Source organism: Elgaria multicarinata, chromosome 3 (assembly GCF_023053635.1).
Source record: "Elgaria multicarinata webbii isolate HBS135686 ecotype San Diego chromosome 3, rElgMul1.1.pri, whole genome shotgun sequence".
NCBI lineage: Eukaryota > Metazoa > Chordata > Lepidosauria > Squamata > Anguidae > Elgaria > Elgaria multicarinata.
Window position 1 is genome coordinate 147,084,986 of NC_086173.1, and position 27,020 is coordinate 147,112,005.

Below are 27,020 nucleotides of genomic sequence, written 5' to 3' on the forward strand. Positions count from 1 at the left end.
CCCCTCTCATTGGTTCCTCCTCTCCCCGCCGAGGAGTATTTTTCCTTTTGGCTCCTCCTCTTTCTCTGCTCCGGTGCTGCGAGTCGGTGCTGTTGGAGGAGCAGAAGGAGGAGGGGACGGCAGCCGAGATAGGACATGCCCCGCAAGAGGCCGTTCAGCGCTAAGCAGAAGAAAAAGCAGCTGCAGGACAAACGGGAGCGAAAACGGCAGGGTGAGAGGAAGCGCGGGAGGGAGGCGGGGCCCGGGGGGGAGGAGCCCCCCTCTCCCATGTCACATCTGGAAGGAGCATGTGGGGGAGTTACTCGCGTTGACATCTGGATTCTCACCTTTCCTTCCTCTCCCTTGATCCCTTTTCGTGATCATGCCTTGGAGGAGGGATTGCCCCTTCAACATTTGGGTTTCCTGATTATCCATAGAAACATCTGGATAGCATAGGCCACTCCTCCTTCTCCTTGAAACATTTGGAGGGGGCGGCAGGAATGTGACCTCTACCTTTCCTCCGTTAAAAACCATTTGGGGCGGGATAGGGTGAAATTGGCTTCGGTAGATGAGACATTTGCAGAGTAGTAAACCCCTTCCCTGAAACATCTAGAAAGCACCTGCCATTCTCTTTCCTAGCCCCTGTCTTTTGGAACATCTGGAAAGGGATGAGTGGGATGGTTCGTGAGTCAGGCCTTCCACTTACTGTCTGAAACTGGCCAATCTCCTTCCTGAAATAATTTGGAAGGTAAATCTAGACGTTCACTTTCTTCCTAAATTTCTAAAGTAAGGTGGTCCTGGTTTTAAAAATAGTTGGGATACATGCTGCTCCTTTATGCAAAGTGACAACCTTCCCGTTCCCACTTTTGCACACACACCTCAACTCTTTTCTGAAATAGTCCACCCTCTCCATTTAATGAAATGATGAAAGTAGGCCCTATCCCTTCTTGAACTTGTTAGAGAGTGCAATAGCCCATTGTTTCTCATCCCCCTTTTTAATTGTTTTCAAAATAAATCCGAGGTCCCTCCAACAGATATTTGAATGGTGTCTTTTAATACGCACTTCAAAGAGGATTCTTGCTTTGCAAAGCATTTGGGGTGTCTCCCGGATTGCTTTGTACACCCAGCATCTGCAATGCAGTTATATCATCCTCTCTTTTTCTCCCACCTAAACTGCTTAATGGCATTACCTCTCCTTCTCTAATATCACCAGAATGCTGCATCCTCGTCTACCAATAGTTGGGAGAAGGAAGCACAGTTCAAATATGGAGAATAACTGCTCCTTCCTCCAATTTTTTTTTTTACTAGGGACTGTAACCATTTGTTCTGTTCTACTTCTCATATTGAATTTTGTTCCTCTTCAGATATGTGTAGGCAGATCTAATTCAGGTTTACTCAGAAGTATGTCCCTCATTATTCAGTGGAATGTTCTTCGAAATAAATATGCACAAGACTGCTATTTAGATGAGGGGGAATTGATGTAAAAAGAACTGGTGTGGTGCGTTGATTAGAATGTCAAACTAAAAGTGTTGGGAGAGCTGCGCTCAAATCCCCGCTCAGCCATAAAACTCAAGGTGGGTGACCTTATGCCTACCTCACAGGGTTATTGTGAGGATAAAAATGAATGCCGCAGGGAGAACCATGTACAGCATTTTAAGTTCTTTGGAGGAAAGATACTATAAATCTGTAATTTAATAATAATAATTAATAATAATATCACTAGAAGTGGAAGGGTAGGCAAGAATCCAATGTTTTTAATAAGGCTGCAGTCCTGAACACACTTAATCTTAAAGTAAATTGCACTGAAACTAGTTGGGCTTACTTTCATGTCTACCTGTGTTTAGGATTGCAGTGTAAGCCTCATAGATTTTTACATCAAGCCAGCATATCTTGCAACTCACCAAGCTGAATGCAGCCTGCCAATCGGGCAATTGAGAGCCTTATTTCTGAAATCCCAGGCAGGGAACTGCAAAATCAGGAGGTTTCTATCCTGCTCATGGTGTCCTGTCATGCATGACAGGTGAACTCTGTTCAGCATGGTGGGTCACAAATTATTCAGGGTTGTACTGTATCCTCTCCCACCTCTTTATGCATACATAATCTGCTTGACTTTGGTTTATATGCATGCCCATCCTTCTCTCCCTCAGTCAGATCCTAGTCAGAATGATTTTCTATAAGCAGAAGCAGGGGGCTTTTGAAGTAGTGATAGGAGTATATGGTATAAATGAAAACTTTACTTTGAAGATAAACAAAACAAAGTCAGTGGCAACCATGTTCTGGACTGGTACACCATTCTAGCTGATCTGCCCTAATCCATTCATGCCAGTGTAGTACAATCAGTCATATTTAAAAATAGGCAGTGTGACCCAGGCTCATGCTCTCTGGAAGGTTTTGTTGACTGTAGCATCTTCGGTGGACAGAACGAAAGAGAAAGGTAGTCTTCGAGCCTCTTGTGTGGCTGCATTAAGGAAGCTGGGGAAATTCCTATGAAGGTGGCGCGTGAACCGCCTTTACAAGAAGTAAGAGAGAGCGATGAACTGTGCTGTACTCAAACTGATACTGTGCCAACTGAGCTGGAAACACTTTGAAAGAAAAGTGCTGAGCTTCAACGACAGGCGGTAGGATGAAAAAAGCTTTATGGGGGTTATGAATTGTGTGCTAATAGTACTGAAATAATACTGCACAGAATTCAATAGGCAGTGGGCTTGGAGGAAAAGTTTTGCATGGCAGTTTGTAGTAAGAAAGCAGCCACTTTGCAGTGTGTCCTTCACATGATGACAATGATAGTTGTTTTGCCTTTTAGGTAGTGTATTTGGGTCTTCAAAGCATCTCACGTTTATTTTCTTTGAGTTTAGGTATTTAAAATATTTTTGTAAGATATTTTAGGACACCTTTCAGGACAAAATAATAATAATAATTATTATTATTATTATTATTATTATTATTTTTATTTGTATCCCGCCTTTTGCCCAATGCTGGGCCTCAAGGCGGCCTTACAAAGTTTAAAATATACATGGGGGGGGAGGGAAACAAAACCATAAACAACAAAATTATAAGACATTAACATAGATGGAGGGCTGGATTATTCTCCAAAGGCCTGCTTGAACCAAAAAGTTTTAGCCTGCTTCCGAAAGCCCATCAAGGAGGGAGCCAGCCTAGCTTCCTTGGGAAGAGAGTTCCAGAGCACCGGATCAGCCACCGAGAAGGCCCTTTCCCATGTTCCCACCAACCGCGCCTGTGAAGAAGGTGGGACTGAAAGAAGGGCTTCTCCAGAAGATCTCAAAGCACGGGCAGGCTCATAAGGGAGAATACGTTCTTTCAAATAACCTGGACCCGAACCATATAGAGCTTTTTAGGTCATAACTAGCACTTTGAATTGTGCCCGGAAACAGACTGGAAGTCAGTGGAGCTGTTTTAACAGGGGAGTTGTATGCTCCCTGTAACCAGCCCCGGTCAACAATCTGGCTGCAGCTCTTTGAACCAGCTGGAGAAAAACCCTCTCAAGGCAGCTTAATCCCCTCAAAAATGCAAAACTATCAAATCACAGTTTCAGTAATATAACATGATTTAAAACAGCGTATCAACAATGTTACAGGAAAAATCAACTAGAATACCTAGAATTAACGAACAATTTAAAAGACAGTTCAAGCCAGCAAACACACACACAACCATCAATAATCCAAAAGCCAATAACCTCCAAACTGGTTTGTTATACTTAAACTCATCTCAGCTAAAAAACACTGGAAATAAGTAGGTCTTCAGAACCCTTTTGAAAACTGGAACTGACAAGGTCAACCATATATCCCTTAGATGGGCGTTCTACTGATTAGGGGCCACCACTTAGTAGGCCCTGTCCTTGTCCTTGCCAGTCTAAAGTGATCTTCAGGGCAACTGGTGAGCAGGGTCTCCAATGGCAATCTTAGGGCATGGGGAGTTTCATATAGGTACAGTAACTCTTACAACAGCCCTGTAAGTGTTGTTGATATTCTCTCAGTTTTGCAGCTGTGGGACCAAGGATTAACAGTTTGCCTGAGGCCACAATCCTGTGCATGTAGAACGTTTTTCTGTCTAAACTCCCAGCATTCCCCAGCCAGTCATGCTGGGGCATGCAAGGAGTTATATTTGTCTTAACATGCATAGGATGTGTCCTTAAATCTGTCTTAACATGCATAGGATTGGGCCTTGATGGCTGTTGGGAGATTTTAACCAGGCACACCCTCTGTTTCAGAGCCATGAAACGGCACCAGAAATTTTAGGCAAAATTAAGGGATATTGCTGCCGCGTGCTAGTTTCTACCCTTTTAAATCACTTTGCTAAAAAACCACAAACCCCCATCCTGGTTAGATAAGCACAACCATTTCACCGTTCACTCTGTCTGCATGCAAAAAGATGTCAGAGCTTGGCTTGAATGTTGTGTTTTTCATATTGTGCAGCCCAAGTGGATAACTGAACAGTGCTTGAATCAAAGGAGGGCGAGGAAACCTTTTGGGTGGGGGGGAGGTTAGTGAAATCCACAAGCCCCATTCCTGACTCAGCCCACTTCTAGCCAAATCATCTCCCCCCCCCCGAGGGAATCTCATCTAGCCCCCTAGATGCTGGGCCTTCTGCCAGCAAGCAAAAAGCGTTTTCTGTGACACTTCTGTCTTTTAATCTGAATTTTTAGTTTTAACTGGCTGTTATTTTTCTGTTTGATTTGTAGATGGTTTTTACCTTCTGTGTTCCTTTTTTTCTGTTGTGGATTTTACTGTTGTTAGCCCCCTTGGGCATGTTTTATGAAAAAAAATAGGGCACAAATGTAATAAGAAAGTAAATAAGAGCACAATCCTCTGCATATTTATTCAGAAGAATGCCCCAGATGCTGGGAATTGTAGGCCTTTTTTTTGTCTAAACACACATAGGATTGCACTCTAAAAGGAATAGCTAAGGGGGCTGCCACAATAAGTAAGGGGACACTCAGCCTCCTCTGCTTCCTCTCCCACCTCACTTTGTAATCCGAGCACTGTAACTGATGCTGTGCTCCCAGGAATTTAAGAAAACAGGTAGTCCTGGAGGGGACTGTTGTAGTAGAGATGCTTTACTTCTGTACAACTCGTATGTGTTTTAAGACAGGGATACATAACATAGAGAATCCAACTAAAATACTATGTTGGCTAACTCTGGTCCCATTCATTTCAGTGGGTCAACTCTAAGTAGGACTTTAGGTGGATTCTACCCATTGTCTGTCCCTCCTCGCGAGAGGATCGCGTTCGGTAAACGCATGGGAGATACCCAGAGTTCTCCTTGGCTCTGCTTCACACAGTACATAGGAGTGTAGGTCCCGAGTACATCTAGCCCAGTATTGCCAAATACTGGCAGCAGCTCTCCAAAGTTTCAGCAGGAGTTTCTCCTGCCCTTCCTGGAGATGCTGAGCATTGAACCTGGCACCTTTTCCATGCAAAGTATATGCTCTATCACACCACGGCTCGTCCCACAATAGAAGCAGCCATACTCTGTTGTGGACAGCGGTACTCCTACAGAAGGTTCATGTTTTTTTATTTTTTCAAGTTCCCATAAATAAAAAGTACCCCTGGCTTTAGATTTATTTCCAGGCCCAATTCAGAGTTCCAATAATGACCATTAAAGCCTTTGATACTCCTTGGAACTAGGATATCTGTAGGACTGCCTGCTTCTATTTGAATCTGCCCACTTACTAAATCATCCACAGAGGCCCTCCTTTGTGTCCCTACAATGCTAGCATCTGTCAGGGATGCTTTAGGGTGGATTCCTGCATTGAGCAGGGGGTTGGACCCGATGGCCTTGTAGGCCCCTTCCAACTCTGCTATTCTATGATTCTATGATTCTACATCTGGTGGGGTCTCGGCAGAGGAGGGCCTTCGTGGTAGCAGCACCAGGGCTTTTTGAACACACTCTTAAGAGAAGGTGGCCTTTCCTCCTCTTGCCAACAGCGTTAATTCAGCCTCACCCCACCTGGACTACATGTGTTGGACTACAGTTCCCATCACTCCTAGCCAGCACGAGGAATCTGTGACAGGCATACTGGCGAGTTACGGCCTTGCCTCAAGGGAATGAAGTAGCACACAAACCCAGGATGTTGACAGTGAGCCCAGTGGAGCTCAAGGGATGTTGTACTTCAGAATATAGTCTGATGGTGGACACTTTGCTTCCGCACACATGCATGCATCACTGTTGTGTTTCTCAGAACGCTCTTACTTTCGATGGGAGGCAAATGACGAGGCTTGCTAAGTAATCCACAAAGATTTTATTAAGCAATAAACATCTCTTCTACCTGAATAAAGTCTAACCTCTTGGAAATGTCCCCCTAGGCAAAACTATGCAAACTAAGCAAGACAATTGTCCATTAAAAATAAGAAGCTACTTCTCAAATGCCGTAACTTCAGAGCGCCCGGTGTGGTGGCAGGTTCTGGCGTAATCTCTCCAACTTTCTCACGCCTTGCTTTCGCTCCATATGTTTCAGCTTCACGCTCTCCTCCAGAAGAAACCTCACTTCCCACTGAGTGTGTAGGATTTGGCCTTGAGGAGATAAGCTCTGGAGAGGGTTGACTCCCAGCTGGAGAATCGCCCATGAGAGCTTCCTCCCCCACTGGTACAGGCTGGCTGGTGTCTGGCGCTGCGTCTTCTAGTTCCGAATCTGATTCTGATTGATTGATTACCTGAAACATCTTCTCCCAAAACAGGGGCAGTGGGGTTAGACATGACAATCACCCACGCAAACATGGTGAAGGCACGTTATAAGTCTGTGTCTAAATGCCACTTTCAGGGACTGCATCGGGGTGGTAGAGATTACCACCCCTGCATAGAGAGTATTTTCTGTTTCATGAAGTAGCAACCAAAATCTCCTGCTTCATGCCCTGAAAAAGTGGTGTGTGTGTGTGTGAGATGCCCCCTCCCCTCGGCAAGCTAAGACTAGGCAGATGTGGGCTGGGAGCAGCTGATAGCAAAGATATCAGCCCCACCCTTGGGTGAGTCATCTGCTCCCGCCGTTGAGCCCCTTCTCTGCCTTCGTTGTGTCAAAATCCCCTCAGAAATATCAGCAAGGCTGTTGCAAGCCTTCCCTGCAAAGATCCTTTATGCCCCTCCCAGCAAGGTCAAACTGCTGAGCCGTTGCAGCACACGCCCTGAAGCCCTAGCAGCCATCCTCTCCTTCCCCTGTCACTCCTTTGGCCTCCCTTTTCCTTTCAGAACATGTTTCCTCCCTCTCGTAGGCCCCACTCCCCTCGCAGGAATGAACCCTGGAATCGCTTTTGTTCTGCTGCTTCTTTTTGTCTCCAAACTCCCATGAGTCCCGGAGTCTTGCTTTCACACCCCTCCCTGTTTCAAACCGTCACACCGCACACCCTGGCCTGAAACCCTGACAGAATCCAAAGCATGTTGGATGCCAGCCTTGCCCACACTTGAAAACCACGGCGCCTGCTGCTTTCACACAGCCCTGGCCGGCAGCCATTTTCCCTTTCTGTCATGCCAATTCACCCCCACTTCCACACCCCTGTCTCTCAGAATTTGGACTGGACTCTTGTAGTTTTGAATTTTAATGCCTCTTCTCCCTGTCCTGGGTACTCCTAATACTTAGGATTTATATAACTCTTTCCCAAGCTCTCAGAGCATGTACAGGCTGAACTGGGAGATGAGAGGGAGAGCAGGGCCATTCCATCGGCCTTGCCAAAACAATTTCCCTCCTCTTTCTTCACCATATCTTTTTCCTTGTGTGTATGGTATTTTAGACTGAGGCTGTTCGCCTCAGACCACTGTGGGTTTATTTAGCCCATGGTGAGGTTGCAGGGTGCATGCAGTGGCCATTTTGAATGCTCAGGGGTTGCCATGTCATGAAAACCTTGTGACTGTGGGTTAAATAACCCTCGCATAACCCATGGTCTGTTTTAGGGTTTTGCAAGGGTTGTTTTACTCTCACTTAACCTACCCTTGTCAAGTTTTGCATGACCAAACAACCTCCACGCTGGGGTTGTATAAATAACCCATGACAAGCTGTGTTTTATTGCCTGAACCCGGTCATTGTAAGCCTATGGACAGGGAATATCTTGCTTAACTGATTGTTTGTAAGTCACTCTGGGAGCCTTTTTGGCTGAAGAGCAGTGGCATAAAAATACTTTAAATAAATAAACGAATAAATAAAGCACATTGGCCACATTCAGACAGCATGCTAAACCATGGTTAGGGCTGAGGTGAATGAGCCTAGCCTCCTCCTGGGTGTCCATGCCCCCTCTCCTTGTGTAGTCAGGAGGAGAAGTTTGGATACTTTAGCTTTTATTTTACTCTGGCTTGCCATGTCAGCTGAAGTGACAAACTGCGGTTAACACTAACTGTAGTTAGTCTCAAACAAGCCAGCTTCACACCATGGTTTCTGAAGTTGGCTTGTTAAAACAAACCATAGTTTGTTAAGGGCAGTTCCCAGTTCAGACAGGCCCTCAAGCCAGGGGCTAAATCAGCCCCTCCTGGGGTCCCAGTCCAGCCCTAAGGGGCTCCCTATATGGCTGTTCCTCTTTCCCACAGTCACTGATCATTTGATGGTTTCTCTGCATTTCTTCAGGTTTTTTTTGTTCTGAAATGCATCCTCTAAAGCATAGTCACTGGCAGTAAGAGCTTTAACATGATGGTTTTTTTGCTCTTTTTGCCTATGGCTTGGCTCGCCATTGGAATGTGGCCCCCAAGAACTTCTGTGAAATGAAATTTGGCCCTCGGGCTGAAAGAGGTTCACTTCCCCTGCTCTAGGTGCCGACTCCTCTTGTTGACAGCCAGGACGCGTCTGACTTCGAGGGCCTCAGCGTGGGCTTTCTGTGGGCCAGAAGAACTGTGCAAAGTAGCTCGGTCTTTGCTCCAATACTTCTTGCGCTGTACATAATGGCTGCCTAGCTGTTTCCCTGTCTTGCTCCTCTTCTCCCTCAAGGACACTATTGAGGAAGAGGAGAGAGTGTCTTGGCTTGTATATAGAAGTTACAGAAATGGGAGCCTGATTTGCTGGGTTCTGTTCCACATTCTTGGGAGCAGGAGAGTTTGGTGTTTAGTACGAGTTGGATCGGGGATAGTAAGGCCTAGTTAGAATTGGGATCCAAAAACCCTGGATTCTGTCCCTGCTTCTGACTAAGAATCAGAGCCCCATCAGGTGGAAGCATGATAGGAGTAAGGAATCCTGGACCTTAGTCTGAAAAGGGAGTAGTCCTCAAGTTTGGCTCCAGGTTTTGGGGAACCCTGGGCAACATGACGTCTGGTAGGCTCCCTCCTTTCTCAGTGGCCCCTGGTGGTCTTACCTGGCCACAGTGACAGCGCTTGGAGCAGCACTAGGTAGCTGAGACAGCCTTTAAATTTCCCACAATGCTTCAAGCAGTACTAGGTGAGGGGCATTGTGGGAAATTAAAACTATAGCTAGATTCTGCCCCCACCTGCTGCTTGGAACTCCAGGTCAGAACAACAACAACCAGTTAAAGATAGGCATTAGCAGTGATCCCTGCTCCCGCCAGTATAATGGGTCCCTGACAGCTGCCAAAGGATGCCATGCCGGCCTTCGTGGCCCTCAATAAGTTAAGAGTGGAGATCAGGCAGAGCTGGTCAAAACTATTTTTAATTTCTGCCAACCAGCCTTGCAGAGAATTGAACAAATCATTCAGGTGCCCAAAAGCCTGGAAATTTCCCACACAAAGTGTCGGGGCTTCTGGAATTCAGCAGTTAGGACTAGGGGATGCAGAAGGGAAGAGACCCATGCGGTTTCATGCATCCTCAAATCGGTCTATCTCCTCATTTTTCCTTTGCTGTCCCTCTAGGCTTTCAAGATGGCGTGAGGTCAAGCTCCAACAGCCGGAGTGGCAGCCATGACAGGCACGAGGAGCACACGGACACGTCGGACAGCGAGTCGTTCTCCCTGCAGGTTCGCAAGCTCAACCAGCAGCCCCAGATCCGCAAGCCAGGAGAACACGGCTATGACCCCAACAGGTAACTCGGGAAATTTGGCTGTCCTTGATGGAAGAGGAGCCAAGGTGTTCAGAGAGGAGCAGAACCTGCCAACAATCTTAAGATGTGTGCTTCATCGGGAACATATTTCACCAGTTCTTAAAAAGCTCCACTAGCTGCTGGTCCATTTCCACGCACAATTCAAAGTGCTGGTGTTTGCTTTTCAAGCAGGGGTGTAGCAGAGGAGAGACTGAAAGAACTGGGCATGTTTAGCATTGAGAAGAGAAGCCTGAGGGGAAACATCATAGCACTCTTTAAAAACTTGAAAGGTTGTCACACGGAGGAGGGCCAGGATCTCTTCTCGATCTTCCCAGAATGCAGGACATGGAATAATGGGCTCAAGTTACAGGAAGCCAGGTCTCGACTGGACATCAGGAAAAACGTTCTGACTGTTAGAGGAGTACGACAGTGGAACAAATGACCTAGGGAGGTTATGGCCTCTCCCACACTAGAGGCATTCAAGAGGCAGCTGGACAGCCCTCTGCTAGGGATGTTTTTAGGTGGATTCCTGCAGTGAGCAGAGGGTTGGACTCTATGGCCTTACAGGCCCCTTCCAATTCTACTATTCTATGATCTTAGGCCCAGGGGTCAAATCCAGTCCTCTGAGGTTCCCAAATAGCCACGCCTCTTCCCCTGACCCCACCCCCTTTTGCCAACTACCAGTCACTTGGTGGTTTCCCAACTTTTGTGCAGTTTTTGACCCATTCTAAAAGGTTGAATAGCTGTCCAAAGGCTTATAGTAATTACAATGGAGGCTGCCTCATATTCATCAAAGGACAGCTACTACCGCTTCCGTCTTCCCCTCTGGAAGCCTGTGCCCCTGCCCCTGTGTCCAGTGGAACTATATAGGAGGAATAGGGGAGGACCTGCCCCATGCCACCATGTGGGGGGACGGGACACAAATGTGAGGGAACAACCAGGCCCTGAATCAAGGTCTCCCTCAAACCTGAAGCCAGGCCTGGATTTAGGGAAGGCTCCTCATGGGGTGGGAGAGCTATGGGCTTATTCACAGCTGTTTATTCCTGTTAGTCTCCGGATTATAATATCTCTATTTTTAACTATCTCAGTGAGATTAAACGGTCATAACATTAGTAATCATCTGACTTTCCGATTACTGTAACCCATTCATTTCCTTATTTGGCAACCCCTTCTTTCACGGATGTTGGTAAATGACCAAGGTGCCTGCCTGGGCCTACTCAGAGCGGCTGAAGTGCAACAGATGTGGCTGGCGTGTGATGGGCTTCTGTAACTCAAGTGTGATCACTATTATTTGTGAGACAAAGACACAAAGTCTAATTCTTCCTCGAAATTTTTCTGAGTGGACAAGTTGCCCCCAAAGACTTCATTTTGCACTAGAACCAGAGGCCAACTTACCAAATGGTGATCAGTCTGCTCTAGCCTCTGGGAGGAAACTGTAGAAATTTATTTGTTTAGTTTCACATAACTCTCCTTCTGTGGGGCTAATACTTGTTGTATGTAAAGCATGTGTGAACAGCACAGAAATAAGGCACAATCTGTTGACCAATTCCGGTAGGAGCATGTAACACCATTAGCTTTTGTTCATGTGAACGCAGGCTTTTCTTTTGGAGCTGAGAATTGAAATCAGGCATGGATAAAATCATAGAGTGGGAAGGGAGCATCCAGGCTACTGAGTCCAACCCCCTGCTCAGTGCAGGAATCCAATTCCAAGCCTCCCTGACAGTTGTCCAGTTTCTGCTTTAATACCTCCAGCGACAGAGAGCCTTCCACCTCCCTAGGCAGTTGGTTCCACCATCTGACTGCTCTGACCCTTAGGAAGTTTTTCCTGATGATCAGCTGAAATCCACCTTCCTGTAACTTAAGAATGTAGGACATTCTTTCATGTCCTACATTCTTGGATGATAGAGAACAGGTTGAGGACCTCTTCTGAGTGACTATTTTCAGATCTAGCCACTAGACCAGCCTTCCCTGATGCCTTCCAAATATGTTGCACTGCAATTCCCACCCAAACTAGGTAGCATGCTCCTGTTATTCCATGGGAATAAAATTCAGCTACTAGGCTCTGCTCCCCTTGTAGAGCTGCAAAGAACCCTCCTGGTTCCCACATAGCCAGCCTGACTCTTGTCCTCCAATCTAGGGTGGGCCTGTTCTTGTCAATAGCAGGTGGAGGAGGCTTTTGAGAGCTAGGATCTCCTCCAGTTGATCTTTGTCCTACCAAGGCAGAGTCCTGTAGGGGTCAGGAATATCCAGATCTCTCTGTTTCTTGGGCCAATCTGAAACTAGTTTGACAGCTAAAGGGCCAACATTCTTGCCACAAGAATGCCACATTGCAAGGATGTCTGATAGGATTTATGTGTTGACCGGCTCTGGGTTAGCAAGGCCTCACTGTGTTTTTCTGGATGCAAGAGTCCACGGAAACTACACATAGGCAGGGTAGTTCCATCAGGGAATCCAAACACTGGCTGCCAACCTATTGCCTGTCACTTGTGAGCCCCTGCCGCAGCCAGCCTTTGGCTGAGCTGCTGTGATGTCATGGAATGCTTCATTCTGAGCCACTCAATCCCTTTTTACCACATGGGACTAAAGCAGTATTAGAGTAGCTCATCTCATTGTCTGGATAGGGAGCTTCTGGGTTCACACTGGAAATCATTTCCACCCTGCTCCCCAATACAGAAGTGAGGGCTGCCCATAGACTTCAGTTGTGGAATCAGGACCTTAGCGCAGCTGTGATGGGCCAGCAACCCAGACAGAATATGGAGCAAAGTGAAGAACGCATGGTTTTCTATCTTGGGTTTCATTTTGCGTAATGTATAATTTTGTTTTATTTATTCTATTTTTAAGTGTTTAAAAATGCCATGTCAAAGCAGTCCCTTCTTCCCAAGTTGCAGGGAGTTGTGGCTGAGAGTACGTGATGGTAAATCAGAATTCCTGGCTAATCCTGGATTACTGTGGTGTGTGCTGGTTCCAGGCTTCTTACTGGGGGAGGGGAATGTACCAAAGTGCATTGACTGCCTATTCATTTCCAAGTGCAATTCAGAATGGAGGGTTTGACCTATAAACCCCTGAACAGCTTGGGACTAGGTTACTTGAAGTGCCGCCTTCCTCCATGTAATCCTGCTCAAGAAAGGAGAACTTCCACAGAGGTTCTTTTTGGTGTCTCCCCAGGTATTCGTAACATGCAAGAGGACCTTTTTTTGTGGTTCCTCCTCACCTCTGGAACTCTCTCCCCCAGGAGATCTGTGTGGCTCCTTCACACCTTGTGCTGAGGAGGGTAGTTAAGACTTTTCTTTTTAATCAGGCTCTTCAGCCCTTGTAGGTATTTTGGGTCTTTGGGTTTTGTGGTTTGCTGTTGCTTCTTCATACGGCCTTGCTGTTTTTTATGTACGCCACTCAGCTCTCCTGCGGGAGGAAGAACAGGAAATGAATGACTTTAGCTAGTTAAATAATAGCAGGATTGAGCCCCTTCTCTCCACATTGCTGCAGGTAGATGATCACTCTTGCCACCTAAACAAGGGGTGGACAGAAGGTAGGTCTCCAGATATTTTGGGAAGCTCCTGCCAGTTTAGCCAATGGTTAGGATGCTGGTAATTGAATTCCAAAAAATCTGGAGGTCCTTCTATTCCCCGCCCCTCTCCTAGAGTTGGGAGACCGTGTCTAGATCCCATTTCCTTGACCTAGCCTATTAATGTGACTGACAATCTGGGCTTCCCTTCAAATGCCTGCGTCTCAGTGTCATGTTACACTGGCCACTGAACCCACCATCATTCTGAAACTAAGCAGGACTTGCTCAGTTCTGGGATTAAAGTGGGAAGTCAGACTAGGAGTTTCAGCCATGGATGATTCCTCCCTAACAGTCTCTCCCTGATCTCCCCTGTTGCCATTTTCCTAGGGATTTGAAGGCCCGGAAAAATTCAGAAAAAAAAAAACATTTCCCCTGTTTTTCCCCCAAAGCTTTTTCTGTTTTTTTCCCAAAAAAATGAAAAAAAAAATGAAGGGAAAACAGATGATGGAATCTTTGATTTTAGCATCATGAATAAAATGTTTAAGACAAGGTGTTCAGATATTTACTATGAACAGTAGCAGATTATTACAATTTCTGTGCACCAAAGACAAGCAAGTCCTAGGTTGCAAACTGAGATTACAACTCTCAAATGCAAGAGCAAGATGCATTTCCATCTCTAGGGGGCACCACTGCCATTGAAGCAGAGACTGAAACTGATAGTGAGACCTATTGCTCAGAAAATAAGTCTGATTAAATTTCATGCCTATTCATTGAATCTTGGTCCCCCCTCCCCCCCCCCCCAGTTCTTTTTATGGGAATGGGGGCTTTATGTCTGCTTGACACTGTGGAGGATTAGCAGAAACATAAATAATTTTCTTCATTAGTAATGTTGATGGTTTCTTCTGTTGTTGTTGTTTTAAATTGTTCTTTTGCCTGCTCCTCATAAACTGGCAAAACCAAAGAGGTGCCTTAAAGTTCAGGGGGTCCTTATAGTACAGGAGCTCCATTTGTTACAAAAAAATAAATGAACACTTTTTAAAAAGTAAATTCGATTTGTAATAATTGTTCGAATACACTCTAATTTTAATATACCAAATGTAATAATTTTATGCCAAACCGACTTGCATAATTACATTTTATGTTCCTAAAGTAACAATGTGGCTTTCAATCTGTAAAAAGTGCTAATACTGCATTTTTTCAATTTCCCCCCAAAATTCTGTGTTTTTTTTCTAGGGGAAAGAACGGTCCCCCCCCCCCCCCATGGCTTCAAAATTTCCAGCACTTTTACATCTCTACATTTTCCTCTACCTGGCAGGTACCGGCTGCACTTTGAGCGGGAGAGCAAAGAAGAGGTGGAGCGGAGGAAAAAGATTGCCCGGGAAAAGGTCTTGGAACCAGTGCCAGAATCTGAGATGGAGGTGGACATAGAAGACGTTTACAAGACTGGCTCAGGTGATCTGGGAAAGGTGTCTTAGTTGATGGGAGAGCTCCTACTCCTACCCCAGCTCCTCCCTTCCCTTGCCCCTTAATGCAGTACCACCCCTGGCCACTGGAGGCAGCAGTACCATTTTGCCCAAGGAGCTTTATGTGGTCTGAAAATGGGCCTTGCCGGAACGATTCCGGGCTTTGAGTATGAAAGTTCCCTTAATCCATTTATTTTTAAGCAGTTCAATGATCTATAGGATTACTGTGATTGCATGAAAGATTCAACCCCCTTTTTGCTGCTCTGGTTACCTCTTGTCTGGACTGCTGTAACATTCTCCTCTTCAATGGCCTCCCATCTTGCCGTGTTGCCATGTGGGTTAGTTCAGCAGGCCTTTATCTCCAATTCTTGTTATTATGTCACCCTTCTGTGTAAGCCTCTGCATTGGCTTTCCGGCAGGCCTTGTATCGCTCTGCTTCTCAAATGGCAGCTGGAGGAGCAGGAGTATCAGTGGGAGTTTGAGTCATCAGGGGAACTCCTTGGTGCAGGATATTACTACTGCCTTAAGATTTGTACTTTCTCCAAGATGTTGGCTGTAGTTCCCAACTGGTCCTTACCTTTCTCTTGCTATCAGTACTGGATTTTCCTAAACGGCCACTCTGGAGTTACCAGATGACCAAGGAGCAGCTATTTGCCCGAGAGGAAAAGTGTTTCCGGGAATATCTAGAAAATATCTATAGTACATTCCAGCCAAGCCAGCTCAGTTACTTCGAGCACAATCTGGAGGTGAGCCCTTAAAAGCATTAAAGGAAAGTTTGGGCTTCTCGCTGGGTGGTTGGTGGGTGGGAGCTGCATGGCGTTCTCTTAACCAATCCAAGTTCTGACCCACTTTCATAAATCCAGAGTAAGTATGCGAGTGACACAAGGTGACATGAAAGTGGCTGCTTTGCGCAGGTAACTTTGCTTTTATGATTCAGGGTTTCAAATATTTGCAGGTAAGCATGGGGGTAACGAAGAGGAAGGCAAGTTTATATAAACCACAGGTGGGGAACCTCTGGCCCATGGGCCTAATTTGACCTGTGGGCTTCCCTTCTGTGGGCCTTGACCCCTCCTCAAGCTTATATTATATACAGGGGTTGTTTGTTGTTGTTGTTGTTTGCAAACTCTTAAAGCTAGTTAAATTCCATTCTGTTTCTAGTGAGATTCACCACGCATCTTCATCATCACCATTATTAAAACATTTATATCCTGCCCTATATCACAGGGATCTCAAGGCGGCCTGATGTCAGCCTTCCCCCAACCTGACACCCTCCACATGTGTTGGACTACAATGACCATGCTGGCTGCAGATGATAGGACTTTTAGTCCAATACATCTGGAGGATACCCGGTTGGGAAAGGTTGCCTTATGCAATTCCTATGCAGGAAACACTCTTTTCTTGAAAATAGTGTGAAAACCATGTGGCAATGGCACATGTGTTCATTTCACTTGGTGGGCAAGGAGTGGAAAGATGTGACTGACTGCAGCTTCCCAATATATCTACACCCGGTGAAATACATGCATGCAGTTTGCACACATGGCAATCTACATGCTACTTTTGTGCTATTTCTTATTCGACATTTCTGGGTTGGTGTTTTGTTTTGTTTTGGGATTTGGAATTGATGGGATACCATGGCTGAATCCAAGTTGTTCTCCATGTAGCTAAGAGCACTGAGAAAGAACCCAGATTGAAAGGGGTACTAAATCTGATTAGGCCTCGTGCCTGGTAGTCTCAGTGCAGTGGGCCGGGAAGCAAATCTTACACAGGCCCCTTTTTTCTCTTCCAGACATGGAGACAGCTGTGGCGTGTACTGGAGATGTCAGACATTGTGTTGCTCATTACCGACATCCGGCACCCGGTAAGGATGCTTTGGTGTGCTCTCGGCCACTGGCTGCCGGTTCTTGCTGGACTGAATTCACACAAATGGTTGGCTTGGTTTAACAAATCCTTTAATATGCTTTACTTCACTGAGCAGGTAGGCCTTTGTGCTTCTTTTCAGAATGCCTACTCCTCACCCTGAGCAGAGAAGAATTCTAGGAGATCTTTCCAATTATTTCACTGGACTCAGTCCTCTTTGTGTAGAACGCTTGAATGAACTGATGGTCTTCAGTTAAGCCTGGAGCCAAAGAAACTTCTCTGTAGGGTGGTTCTGAGGTAGTGGTTTTGCCAAAAGCCACTTGTGAAAAGAATTAGAAGACCCTCCATAGTAGGTTTCCACAGGTTTTAGAACCCAGGAACCACACACTGAGGAGAATGGAAGCAATGTCTCCTGTGATGGAGACGTTGAATACTCTTTCGTTAAGATCCTTTTATATATCATTTTGCCCTTCTCTAGCTTTCTCCCTGCGGTTAGTAGTTGTCATATATTCATGGCCTTAAAAGAGAGGTTTGACAGACCCATCCTCCCATAGCCAATGACTTTATTTTAGTTGATTGAAAACAGAAGCCATTATAATTCACCCTGAGACCATGAACAGCATTATAGTGACACCAGGTGACAGAACACGGTATTACAACGCATTAAAAAAAAGCCAACTGAAGCAGTGGCGGGCAGCCTGTGGCCCTCCAGATGTTGTTGGACTTCAACTGCCCGCCTCAGCCAGCATGGCCAGTGGCCAGGGATAATAGGAGTTGTAATCTAACGGCATGTGGAGGGGCACAGGAAAGGGAGAAGCCGTCACTGCCAACATGCTCCATTTCAGAGAGATGCAGTGTGGTATAGCGATCAGTGGGTTGAGCACCTGCTTTGCATGCAGAAGGTCCCTGTTTCATCCCCGGTATCTCCAGGTAGGGCTGGAAAAGTTCCTGCCTGAAACCTTGAGATCCGCTACCAGTCCACGGCAACAATACTGGACTAGATGGAATGTGAGTCCGACTCAGTCTAAGGCAGCTTCCTATGTTCCCATGACTGGGACCCGGGAGATCTGGGTGCCAGTCCCTGCTCACTGGGTGACTTTGGGCCAGTCACTGACTCAGCTTAACCTACCTCACAGGGTTGTTGTTGTGAGGATGAATTGGAGAGGAGGAGAGCCATGTAAGCCACCTTGCGGTCCTTGCAAGAGGGCAAAAGGCAGGATATAAATGTAATCGTAAATAAAATAGATTAGCAGCCATAGCAAATGGACCGAGATAACCAGCAGAGGAAAGTGGATTTTTTAAACAGCAGGCAGGATTGCTGCTTGATAACCGTAAGTCTCCCAGTGAACATCTATATGGCTGGAGGGAGGAATGGGTGTCTTGTAAACACAGAGCCGACGCACCCCAGGGAGCTGTGATTGGCCCTGACAAATGGGCACAGTCATTCTCTGAATATTTAGAGAAATGCATGTAACGTTTCGGTGTCCACTACGTGACGTACTGGGTGTAAGTGGCAAACATACATTCTGTGTAAAGTCAAAAAGGCTCCAAAGACAACCAGATGTGTGGACTGGGCTATTGTAAGCCCATCCTCACTTGCCACCCTATTCTAATCTCATCTTCATGCATAGAAGATTAAGACAGTGAACCCCATGTTTCTAGTCCTCACTGTTACGGATTTTTCACATCCCTTGGATGACCTTATCTCTTTCCTTCCCAGGTCATCCATTTTTCCCCGGCCCTCTATGACTTCGTGACCAAGCAGATGAAGAGAAGCATCATCCTGGTTCTGAACAAGATTGACCTGGCACCACCAGCCTTGGTGGTGGCCTGGAAGCACTACTTCAAGAGCCGTTTCCCTCAGATCCACGTGATCTGCTTCACCTCCTACCCACAACAAGACCAAGACCCCAGTGCAGGTATTTTTCAAAGCCTCATGATGTGTCATGGCCACCAGGGGGCAATGTCGCCACAGTTCTGCTTGGGCCGAGGTGTCCTGGCAGGCCTATGTCATTACGTAGCCTTCCCCAACCTGGCGCTCTCCAGGTGTGTTGGATTACAACTCCCAGCAGGGCTGGCTGGCGGTTGCTGGGAACTGTAGTCCAACACACCCGGAGGGTGCCTGGTTGGGGGAAACTGTCATAGCGCAATAGGACTGAGGGCCTGACAGGTTAGCAGAACTCTAAACCTGCTTAACTTTGTGGTTTACAAGTGAGAAATTAGTCGCTGAAGTGTATTGAAAAGGTTCGTCACTGCTGGCGGCCCCTGCGGTTGTACCACCCCAGCTGAAATGCTGGCAAAATCACAGGGTCATTGCTTTTGCCTCTCTTAAGAGGAGGTAAATTAACATGTAAACAGTAGCAGGCTTGTTACTTCCAGTGGTGCAGGGCTGGGGTGAGTTCACCACCATAGTGAGACGTAGCAGCTGGTGAATGGCTTGAGGCAGTCAGCAAAAGAGCCTGGGAATCCTTCCTTCCTTCCTTGCAGGCAAGCAGTTCTATCCAAAATTAATCCTACCACTGGTCCAGGGACCAGTTTCCCTACCCCCACACCCAGCAGAACCCAGTGGGAGTGGCACCGTCCTCAGAACTGATGCAGTTTTGCTCTGGTAGATTAGGCTGTGATTGAGGCCTTAGCTAGACCTAAAGTTTATCCTGGGATAGTCCCGGGGTTGTCCCTGCCTGCTCCCGGGATCCCCTGTGTGTCATTTACATGAACAGGGATGACTCTGGGACGATCCCAGGATAAACCTAAATGGCCAAGTGGGGGCTAGAATCCAAATCTTCCAAGTCCCAATGCAATGCTCTAATCACTACACCATACTGTCTTCCTATGTTTTCTAACTCCCATCTGCTCCTACTGCTCCTACCCCCCTTCTTCTTTACTAGGCCCCATGTTCCTCCTGTCCCTGGGATAGAACTCAGGGCTCCTAGCTCCCAGTCTTAACCTTCTGGATTTTCTCTCCCGTCAGTGTTTAAGAAACGCCGGAAGCGCCGGAAGGGATGGAGCACAGCCATGGGGCCTGATCAGCTGCTGAGCGCCTGTGAGAGCATCACAGCTGGACACGGTGAGGCTGCTTGGAGTTGCTCTGTGCTGAAATGCTTCTGGAGTTCAGCACCCTTTAGGTGTCTCTGTGTTTTTAGTAAGAAAAGCTGCTCGTAGTCAAGGCTGCTTAGGAGCCACGTTCTCTGAACTTGAAACCTCGTTAGCTCAGGCAAATGTGGAAGTTGAGGGAGAAAGGAGAAACACACTATTTTGTAAACTGTCTTGGTCCAATAGGGTGACCCTATGGAAAGGAGGACAAGGCTCCTGTATCTTTAACAGTTGTATAGAAAAGGGAATTCAGCCAGGTGTCATTTGTGTGCATGTAGCACCTGGTGAAATTTCCTCTTCATCACAATTAAAGCTGCAGGAGCCCTGCTCTCTTTAGACTGACCAGATACAAAAGAGGGCAGGGCTCCTGCAGCTTAATCTGTTGTGATGAAGAGGGAATTTTACCAGGTGCTGCATGCATACAAATGACACCTGCTGAAATTCCCTTTTCTATACAATTAAAGATACAGGAGCCCTGTCTTCCTTTTCATAGGGTCACCCTAGCTAATCTGCACTTTCAGAGTAAAATAGTCCTGATGTTGTATTTCCATCCTGTTTAATCAGATGAATGCCCTTATTTCACCTCGACTTTGACTCCCAAGTAAGTGTGCATAGGATGGCAACCTTAGGTGCTGGGCCCTGACTCTTGTGGGACGTTTTTATTTTTGCTGGCTTTGTTTTTCGTTTTTGTTGGCATCACTCTATTTTACTTTCTCTCTCTCTTTCTCTCCCCCTCTCCCCCCCAGTGGACCTGAGCAGCTGGAAGGAGAAAATTGAGCGGGATGCAACAAGCGCACGCCTGCCGGTTGAAGACTCGGAGGAGGACTCAGATGATGACGAAAGTGCAGCAGTCCTAGTCGAGTACCAAACAGATGTGGCTATGGAGGCTGGGGGATTCTCCCAGGAACTCTACAAGGATGGGATCCTGACAGTAGGCTGTGTAGGTGAGTGCGCCCTCTGCTGACGGGTAGAGGAAAACATTGTACTGGAGAGAGGTGTTTGTAATACTTGTATTGAGACATACGCTTGTTTAAAGGACAACCAGGTCCCTCCAGAAGCCCACATGCTAGGACGTATGTGCTAGTGTGGCATAGTGGTTAGAGTGTCATAGAATTATAAAATCATAGAATAGTAGAATTGGAAGGGGCCTACAAGGCCATCAAGTCCAACCCCCTGCTCAATGCAGGAATCCACCCTAAATCATCCCTGACAGATGGTTGTCCAGCTGCCTCTTGAATGCCTCTAGTGTGGGAGAGCCCACCACCTCCCTAGGTAACTGGTTCCATTGTCGTACTGCTCTAACAGTCAGGAAGTTTTTCCTGATGTCCAGCCAGAATCTGGCTTCCTGTAACTTGAACCCATTATTCTGTGTGCTGCAATCTGAGAGGATCGAGAAGAGAGGGGAGACATGATAGCACTCCTCAAATACTTGAAAGGTTGACACACAGAGGGCCAGGATCTCTTCTCGATCCTCCCAGAGTGCAGGACACGGAATAACGGGCTCAAGTTACAGGAAGCCAGATTCCGGCTGGACGTCAGGAAAAAACTTCCTGACTGTTAGAGCAGTATAATCAAACTGAGAGTCGGGAAATCTAGGTTGTAGTCTGCACTCAGCCATGGAAACCCACTTGGTGACTTTGGGCCAGTCACAGACTGTCAGCCCAATCCACCTCACAGGGTTGTTGTTGGGATAAAATGGAGAGGAGGAGGATTATGCACATTGCCTTGGGTTCCTTAAAGAGGAAAAAAGGCAGGATATAAAAGTAAGAAATAAATAAAACACAGCCAAATGTTCAGTCCCTTCTTGAAACAGTGCAACAAAATGGTTACAGACTACTAACAGTGGAATCCTGTACATGTCTACTCAGAAGTAGGCTGCACTGAACTCAGTGGGGCTTACTCCCAGGTAGGTTTGCAGTATGGTATAGTGGTTAGAGTATTGGGATAATAATGGAAAGTCCTGGGTTCAAATTCCCACTCAATTCTCTCTCTATCTCTCACCCTAACCTACCTCACAAGGTTGTTCTGAAGATAAAATAGGGGTGGAGAACCAAATACACCCCCCTGAGCTCCTTGAAGGAAAGCAAGGGATCAAATACATTGTTGATAATAATTCAGCATTTGGGATGTAGCTAGATGTACTGTGCCAGATACACAATCATTACAGCAGTGGTATTCAGCCTCTTTCAGTTTGAGGACTGAATTAAATTTCAGGGAAGCTCTCAGTGTTGCATTTCCAGGCCCTCCCACTGAGGTGTGAGGCAATAAAGACCTCTGCCATGCCGTACAATCCACAAAGCTTTATTCAGTAAATAGCCATCTCTTCACACCTGAAGAGACTGTGAATGCTAGCAGCTATCCTGTAAGCCTAATGAACCAAACAAAGCAAGGCAGTTGCCGTAACTAAAACGGGCAGTTTCCCCACAGTGCCCAACAGGCTTTTACTGAATCTCTCCTTGAAGGCGATTCTTTAAGTTGAAACCTCAGGTGAGTGGCTTCCATAAGGGGCTGCCTCCCACTTCCTCTCAACTCTGCCTGCTTGAGCCCTGTGGCGGACTCTGGGATCTGTCAACTCTGATGTTCCCTCCCCCTCTGGCAGAGGCTGAGTTCCCAAGGTGGGTGTGGGGGAGGACGATCTCTGAGCCCGGGCGTCCTGTCCGATGAGCTTCTCCTGGGAAGATTCATCCTTGACTCCTGGAGAACCTCCTCCCCTGCTTCCTGTCTTGGCTGGCGTACTTCTGGTTCTGCTTCTTCAGTCTCCCAAGTCCGATTCAGCTCCTGAAACCCAGTCCCCAACACTAGCGCCTGGTCCTGACACTGTCAGCTTAAAGTAACTGAGCTTTAAGGAGAGGCATTTCAGCCCTTTACAATGAGGGAAAAGCTAGGGTGACCCTATGGAAAGGAGGACAGGGCTCCTGTATCTTTAACAGTTACATAGAAATGGGAATTTCAGCAGGTGTCCTTTATATGCATGCAGCACCTGGTGAAATTCCCTCCATCACAACAGCCCTGCCCTCTTTTGTACCTGATCACTCTAGTATAGCTTGTGCAGCTTTAATATTTGTTATGGAGAGGGAATTTCACCAGGTGCTGCATGCATACAGATGATACCTGCTGAAATTCCATTTTCAGTACAACTGTTAAAGATACAGGAGCCCTGTCCTCCTTTCCATAGGGTCACCCTGGGAAAAGCTGCACAAAATCCGGAAAACCAGCAAACAGTGGTTGGTTGGGGGAAAGGGACTGGGGCCAGAGGAAGGGGACACTTCCAGGTAAATGTTTATAGGACTGCAGCCCACGCCAGCCTTCCAGAAGTGTTGAACTACAAATCCCATCATCCTTGTCACACCACACACCCCTCTGCTCTTCTTCCCGCAGGCTTCCCCAATGTGGGCAAGTCCTCGCTCATAAACGGGCTGGTGGGCCGCAAGGTGGTGAGCGTCTCCCGCACTCCGGGTCACACCAAGTATTTCCAGACCTACTTCCTGACGCCCGCAGTCAAGCTGTGCGACTGCCCTGGGCTCATCTTCCCCTCCCTGGTGGACCGGAAACAGCAGGTGAATGGGGCGGTGGGGAAAGATGCCCGTGTTGCTGGGGACGGGGAAGGGCTTTGGGTTGGCAAAGATGTATGTTGCAGGGGGAGAGAGGAGGCACCCTGTGAGGAATCCTTCTGGGGGCTCTGAGCACCTTGGAGGAAGGTTGGTTTAAAAACATGAATGAATGAATGGTGCTAGATCTGCAATTGCCCATTCACACATTTAAGTCACTGATGCCTCTCTAGTCAAGTAATACCCATGTATGTGTGAACCAACTGGAGGGAGGCTGTATACCGGTTTGCATTGATAAAAGCTCAGTCCTTGACAGCTGAAAGACCTTGAGTAGCCAGAACTTTTGCTGAGAGCCACCACCCAGTCCATGAAGACTTGGAGTGAAGCCAAGGGGAGAGGCCATAGCTCAGTGGGTGGGGGCCCTGCTTTGCAGGTGGAGGGTCCCCGGTTCAATCCTTGACGTCTCCGGACAGGGTTAGGAAAAGGATCCTGCCTGAAACCTTGGAGAGCAACTACTGCCAGTCAGTGTCAGCAAAACGCGTGGAGTTGGACACATGGGGTTGGATGCATGGACGCATGGGGTTGGATAAATTCCTGGAGGAGGAGAAGGCAATCAATGACTACTAGTTCTGATGGTTCAATGCTTCCTCTAGTATCAGAAGCAGTAGGTCTATATACACCAGCTGCTGTGGAACATGGGTGGGAGGATGCTGTTGCACCATGCCCTGCTTGTGTCCCCCTGGTCGACAGCTGGTTGGCTGCTGTGTGAACAGAGTGCTGGACTAGATGGACCCTTGGCCTGATCCAGCAGGGCTCCTCTTATGTTCTGACTGTAGAAAGCAACTTCCGACATTCCTGTCTGTTTTTACAAAGACCTGACCCAATGGCACCCTGGGAGTTTAATGCCAAGGAAGGAATTTTAAGGGGTGGGGGTAGAGTGGGGGGGTGTCTCTTGTTAAAAGTCCAGCACTCTGCCCACTAGGCAACACTGCAAAGGAAAGGAATGGTTCACTACTGTGTAAGATGGGTGCTCTTCCCTGCTCGAAGAGATGTGAGACTTGGCAAGAGGACGACAAACTAGGATTCCTCCATTCTCTTCTATGCTAAGAAGAATGAGAGATTGGGGAGGGTGGGGGAGAAAAAGCCTGCATGGGGTTCTTTTTTAGGGTGGTTTTTTTGGGGGGTCTATTCTGGGACAGAACTGAGGTTGGAAAGAGACCAAGACCACTTCAATTTTGCTCAAAACTGGAAGGAGAAGGAATGTGTTGGAGGAGGGGGGAGCTTTTCAGTTGGGATTCCCAGGGTCTCTTTGGCAAGGGGGATGTTTTCACTCTTTCCCCCCTTTGCTCTGGCTTCTTCGTCTGCCAACCACTGGGTAGTAGATGGGATTCGCAGGGCCCAGCAACCAATACGTCCTTCCTTCCTCTCATTTTATAGATCCTTGCGGGCATCTACCCTATTGCCCAGATCCAGGAGCCCTACACCTCCGTGGGGTTCCTGGCAAGCCGAATTCCAGTCCAGGCCTTGCTCAAGCTGCGGCATCCGGACGCTGAACACGGCGCGCCCGAGCCCCCGTGGTGTGCCTGGGATATCTGCGAAGGTAAAACCGGCCGGAGGTGCCGTGAGTTGGTGGCGCTACGACTTAGCGGGGGAAGCGCAGCACATGGGGGTGCAAGCGGTCAATACAGCTCTCTGACGCCGTCTTCCCCCCTCTTTTCTCAATAGCCTGGGCTGAGAAACGGGGCTACAAGACAGCCAAGGGAGCCCGCAACGACGTCTACCGAGCTGCCAACAGCATCCTCCGCCTAGCCGTGGACGGGCGCCTCTGCGTCTGCATGCGGCCTCCTGGCTACACTGCACAGAAAGGTACCCGGAGAGCAGAGCATTGTGGGAGCTTAGCCAGCATTCCAATAGGGTGGAGGAGAACAGCCTGGGCCTTGTGGAAGAGTGACGTCTCGGTCCTCTCGCCTGCCCTGCTCCTGTTTCAGGCGCAGCTGATGGGCATGTGAGCGAGGGCTTACTTCAGCCTTCCTCATAGGCTGGACCACAGCTCCGAACATCTCCAGGTACCATGGCCTGGGGCTTGTAGTCAAATCATCTGGAGGGCACCAGGCTGGGGGATGGCTGTCCCCAAAATGTGGAACTCCCTGGGAGAGCAACTTACAACCTCTTTTGTTTTGGCTCGCCCATCGTCTCCCATTAGTTTGCCTTCCTTCCTTCCCTCCCTCCCTCCCTCCCTCTCACCCCTCACTTCCCGCTCCCCCTCTGGCAGGATATTGCAGTATGAAAGTGGTATATAAACCGCAGGAGCTACACCAAGCAGGATATAGCACTTTGAAAGCAGTTTACGGTATGTGTCCCAGCAGTTGTCAGTGTACTTCAATACCGCTATAAAGCAGTAGTGTGGCTCCTGCCTTTTCTATACCACTTTCATACCACTTTCATAGTGCAATATCTTGCTTGGTGTAGATTAGTCCTCTGTTTTATTGATTGTACTTTTTTTGTTCGTTTTGAGCAGTTTTTTAAAAAAATGTGATGTGTTTCGACATCACCTGCTTTGAACATTCTGTGTTTAGAGTGGAAAGACTCGCGGGGGTGGGGGTGGGGAAACCCCTATAATGATATAAATGAAATGACAATAAAGCCTTCAATTCCATTGATTTGATTTATTACATTTATATACTGCCCCATAGCCAAAGCTCTCTGGGCGGTTTACAAAAGTTAAAAACAGTGAACATTAAAAAGTATACGAAATTTAAAACCATTAAAAACATAAAACAGTATAAAAACAGCGGTATCCATTTAAAAAACAATTCTGGGGTCCATTAAAAAACAAACAAACGTAGCGTTGTTAAATGCTGTTAAATGGCTTTTACCCTCTTAACTTAATGTTAGTGGCTTTATTTAATGTGGACCTCATCTTACTCCCCAAAAAATGGCAATCAAGGCAACTTACAGAAACAGTTAAAATTGATTTAATAATACATTAAAATGCAATTAAAAATCAACATATATATGTAAAACGGCACCCAACCCGGCACCCCTAAGGACCAAGGAAATCCCAGGGGGATTGGGGAGGGGACATGTTTTTTTCTAATTCCCCCCATGGCTTTTACATCTCTAGCAAACCCAGTGGCTGGGACTAAATGAACTTTGGCCCCTGGGCAGCGTGGTGGTTTTGACACCCCCCCTCTCCTTCCCTCCAGCCATGTGGGAGCACCACCCCGAGTCTGCCGAGATCGCCGCGTTGCAAGAGGCGCACCGCCATGACGGCAAGCACAGCTCTGGTGAGGAGGAAGAGGAAGAGGAAGAGGAGGAAGAGGACGAAATCTCCAGCTCAGGAGAGGAGGAGGACGAAGAGAAAGACCGAGACGCTGACGAGGAAGGCGAGGAGGAGGAGGAGCCACGCTCCGCCCCTAAGAGTGGGCCCAGCCAGCCTGTTCCTTCCAGGAAGGGAAAGCTCCTGGGCCGGAACTTGTTTGCTTTGCTTGGGGAAGACGAATGTTAGCAGCTCCCTCTGCTGGGCAGACTGAGGGGGGTGGCCCCGATCCCTACCCCATCCCATCCACCTGTGCATTCCCAGAGTCTCTGTATATCAATAAAGGTGATGTTTATTTCCTG

At 47.3% G+C, this 27,020-nt stretch overlaps 1 protein-coding gene across 1 annotated transcript; it reads left to right on the plus strand.

Moving 5' to 3' along the window:
* The first annotated feature begins 58 nt into the window (after positions 1 to 58).
* Positions 59 to 27,020, plus strand: GNL1 (G protein nucleolar 1 (putative)). Its single transcript, XM_063122265.1, has 12 exons — positions 59 to 211; positions 9,771 to 9,939; positions 14,754 to 14,890; positions 15,496 to 15,647; positions 16,688 to 16,759; positions 18,479 to 18,677; positions 19,730 to 19,825; positions 20,598 to 20,795; positions 23,230 to 23,408; positions 24,837 to 24,999; positions 25,125 to 25,265; positions 26,606 to 27,020. Exons 1-12 carry the CDS (start codon positions 136 to 138, stop codon positions 26,905 to 26,907), a joined length of 1,884 nt encoding a protein of 627 aa, XP_062978335.1. The 5' UTR covers positions 59 to 135; the 3' UTR covers positions 26,908 to 27,020.

Bases quoted from the DNA above. Each gene is read 5' to 3' on its own strand.
- GNL1 (XM_063122265.1), top strand. From the start codon at position 136: ATGCCCCGCAAGAGGCCGTTCAGCGCTAAGCAGAAGAAAAAGCAGCTG. The intron at 9,940-14,753 runs GTAACTCGGGAA...TCTACCTGGCAG, and splicing joins CACGGCTATGACCCCAACAG to GTACCGGCTGCACTTTGAGC. The intron at 15,648-16,687 runs GTGAGCCCTTAA...TTTCTCTTCCAG, and splicing joins ACTTCGAGCACAATCTGGAG to ACATGGAGACAGCTGTGGCG.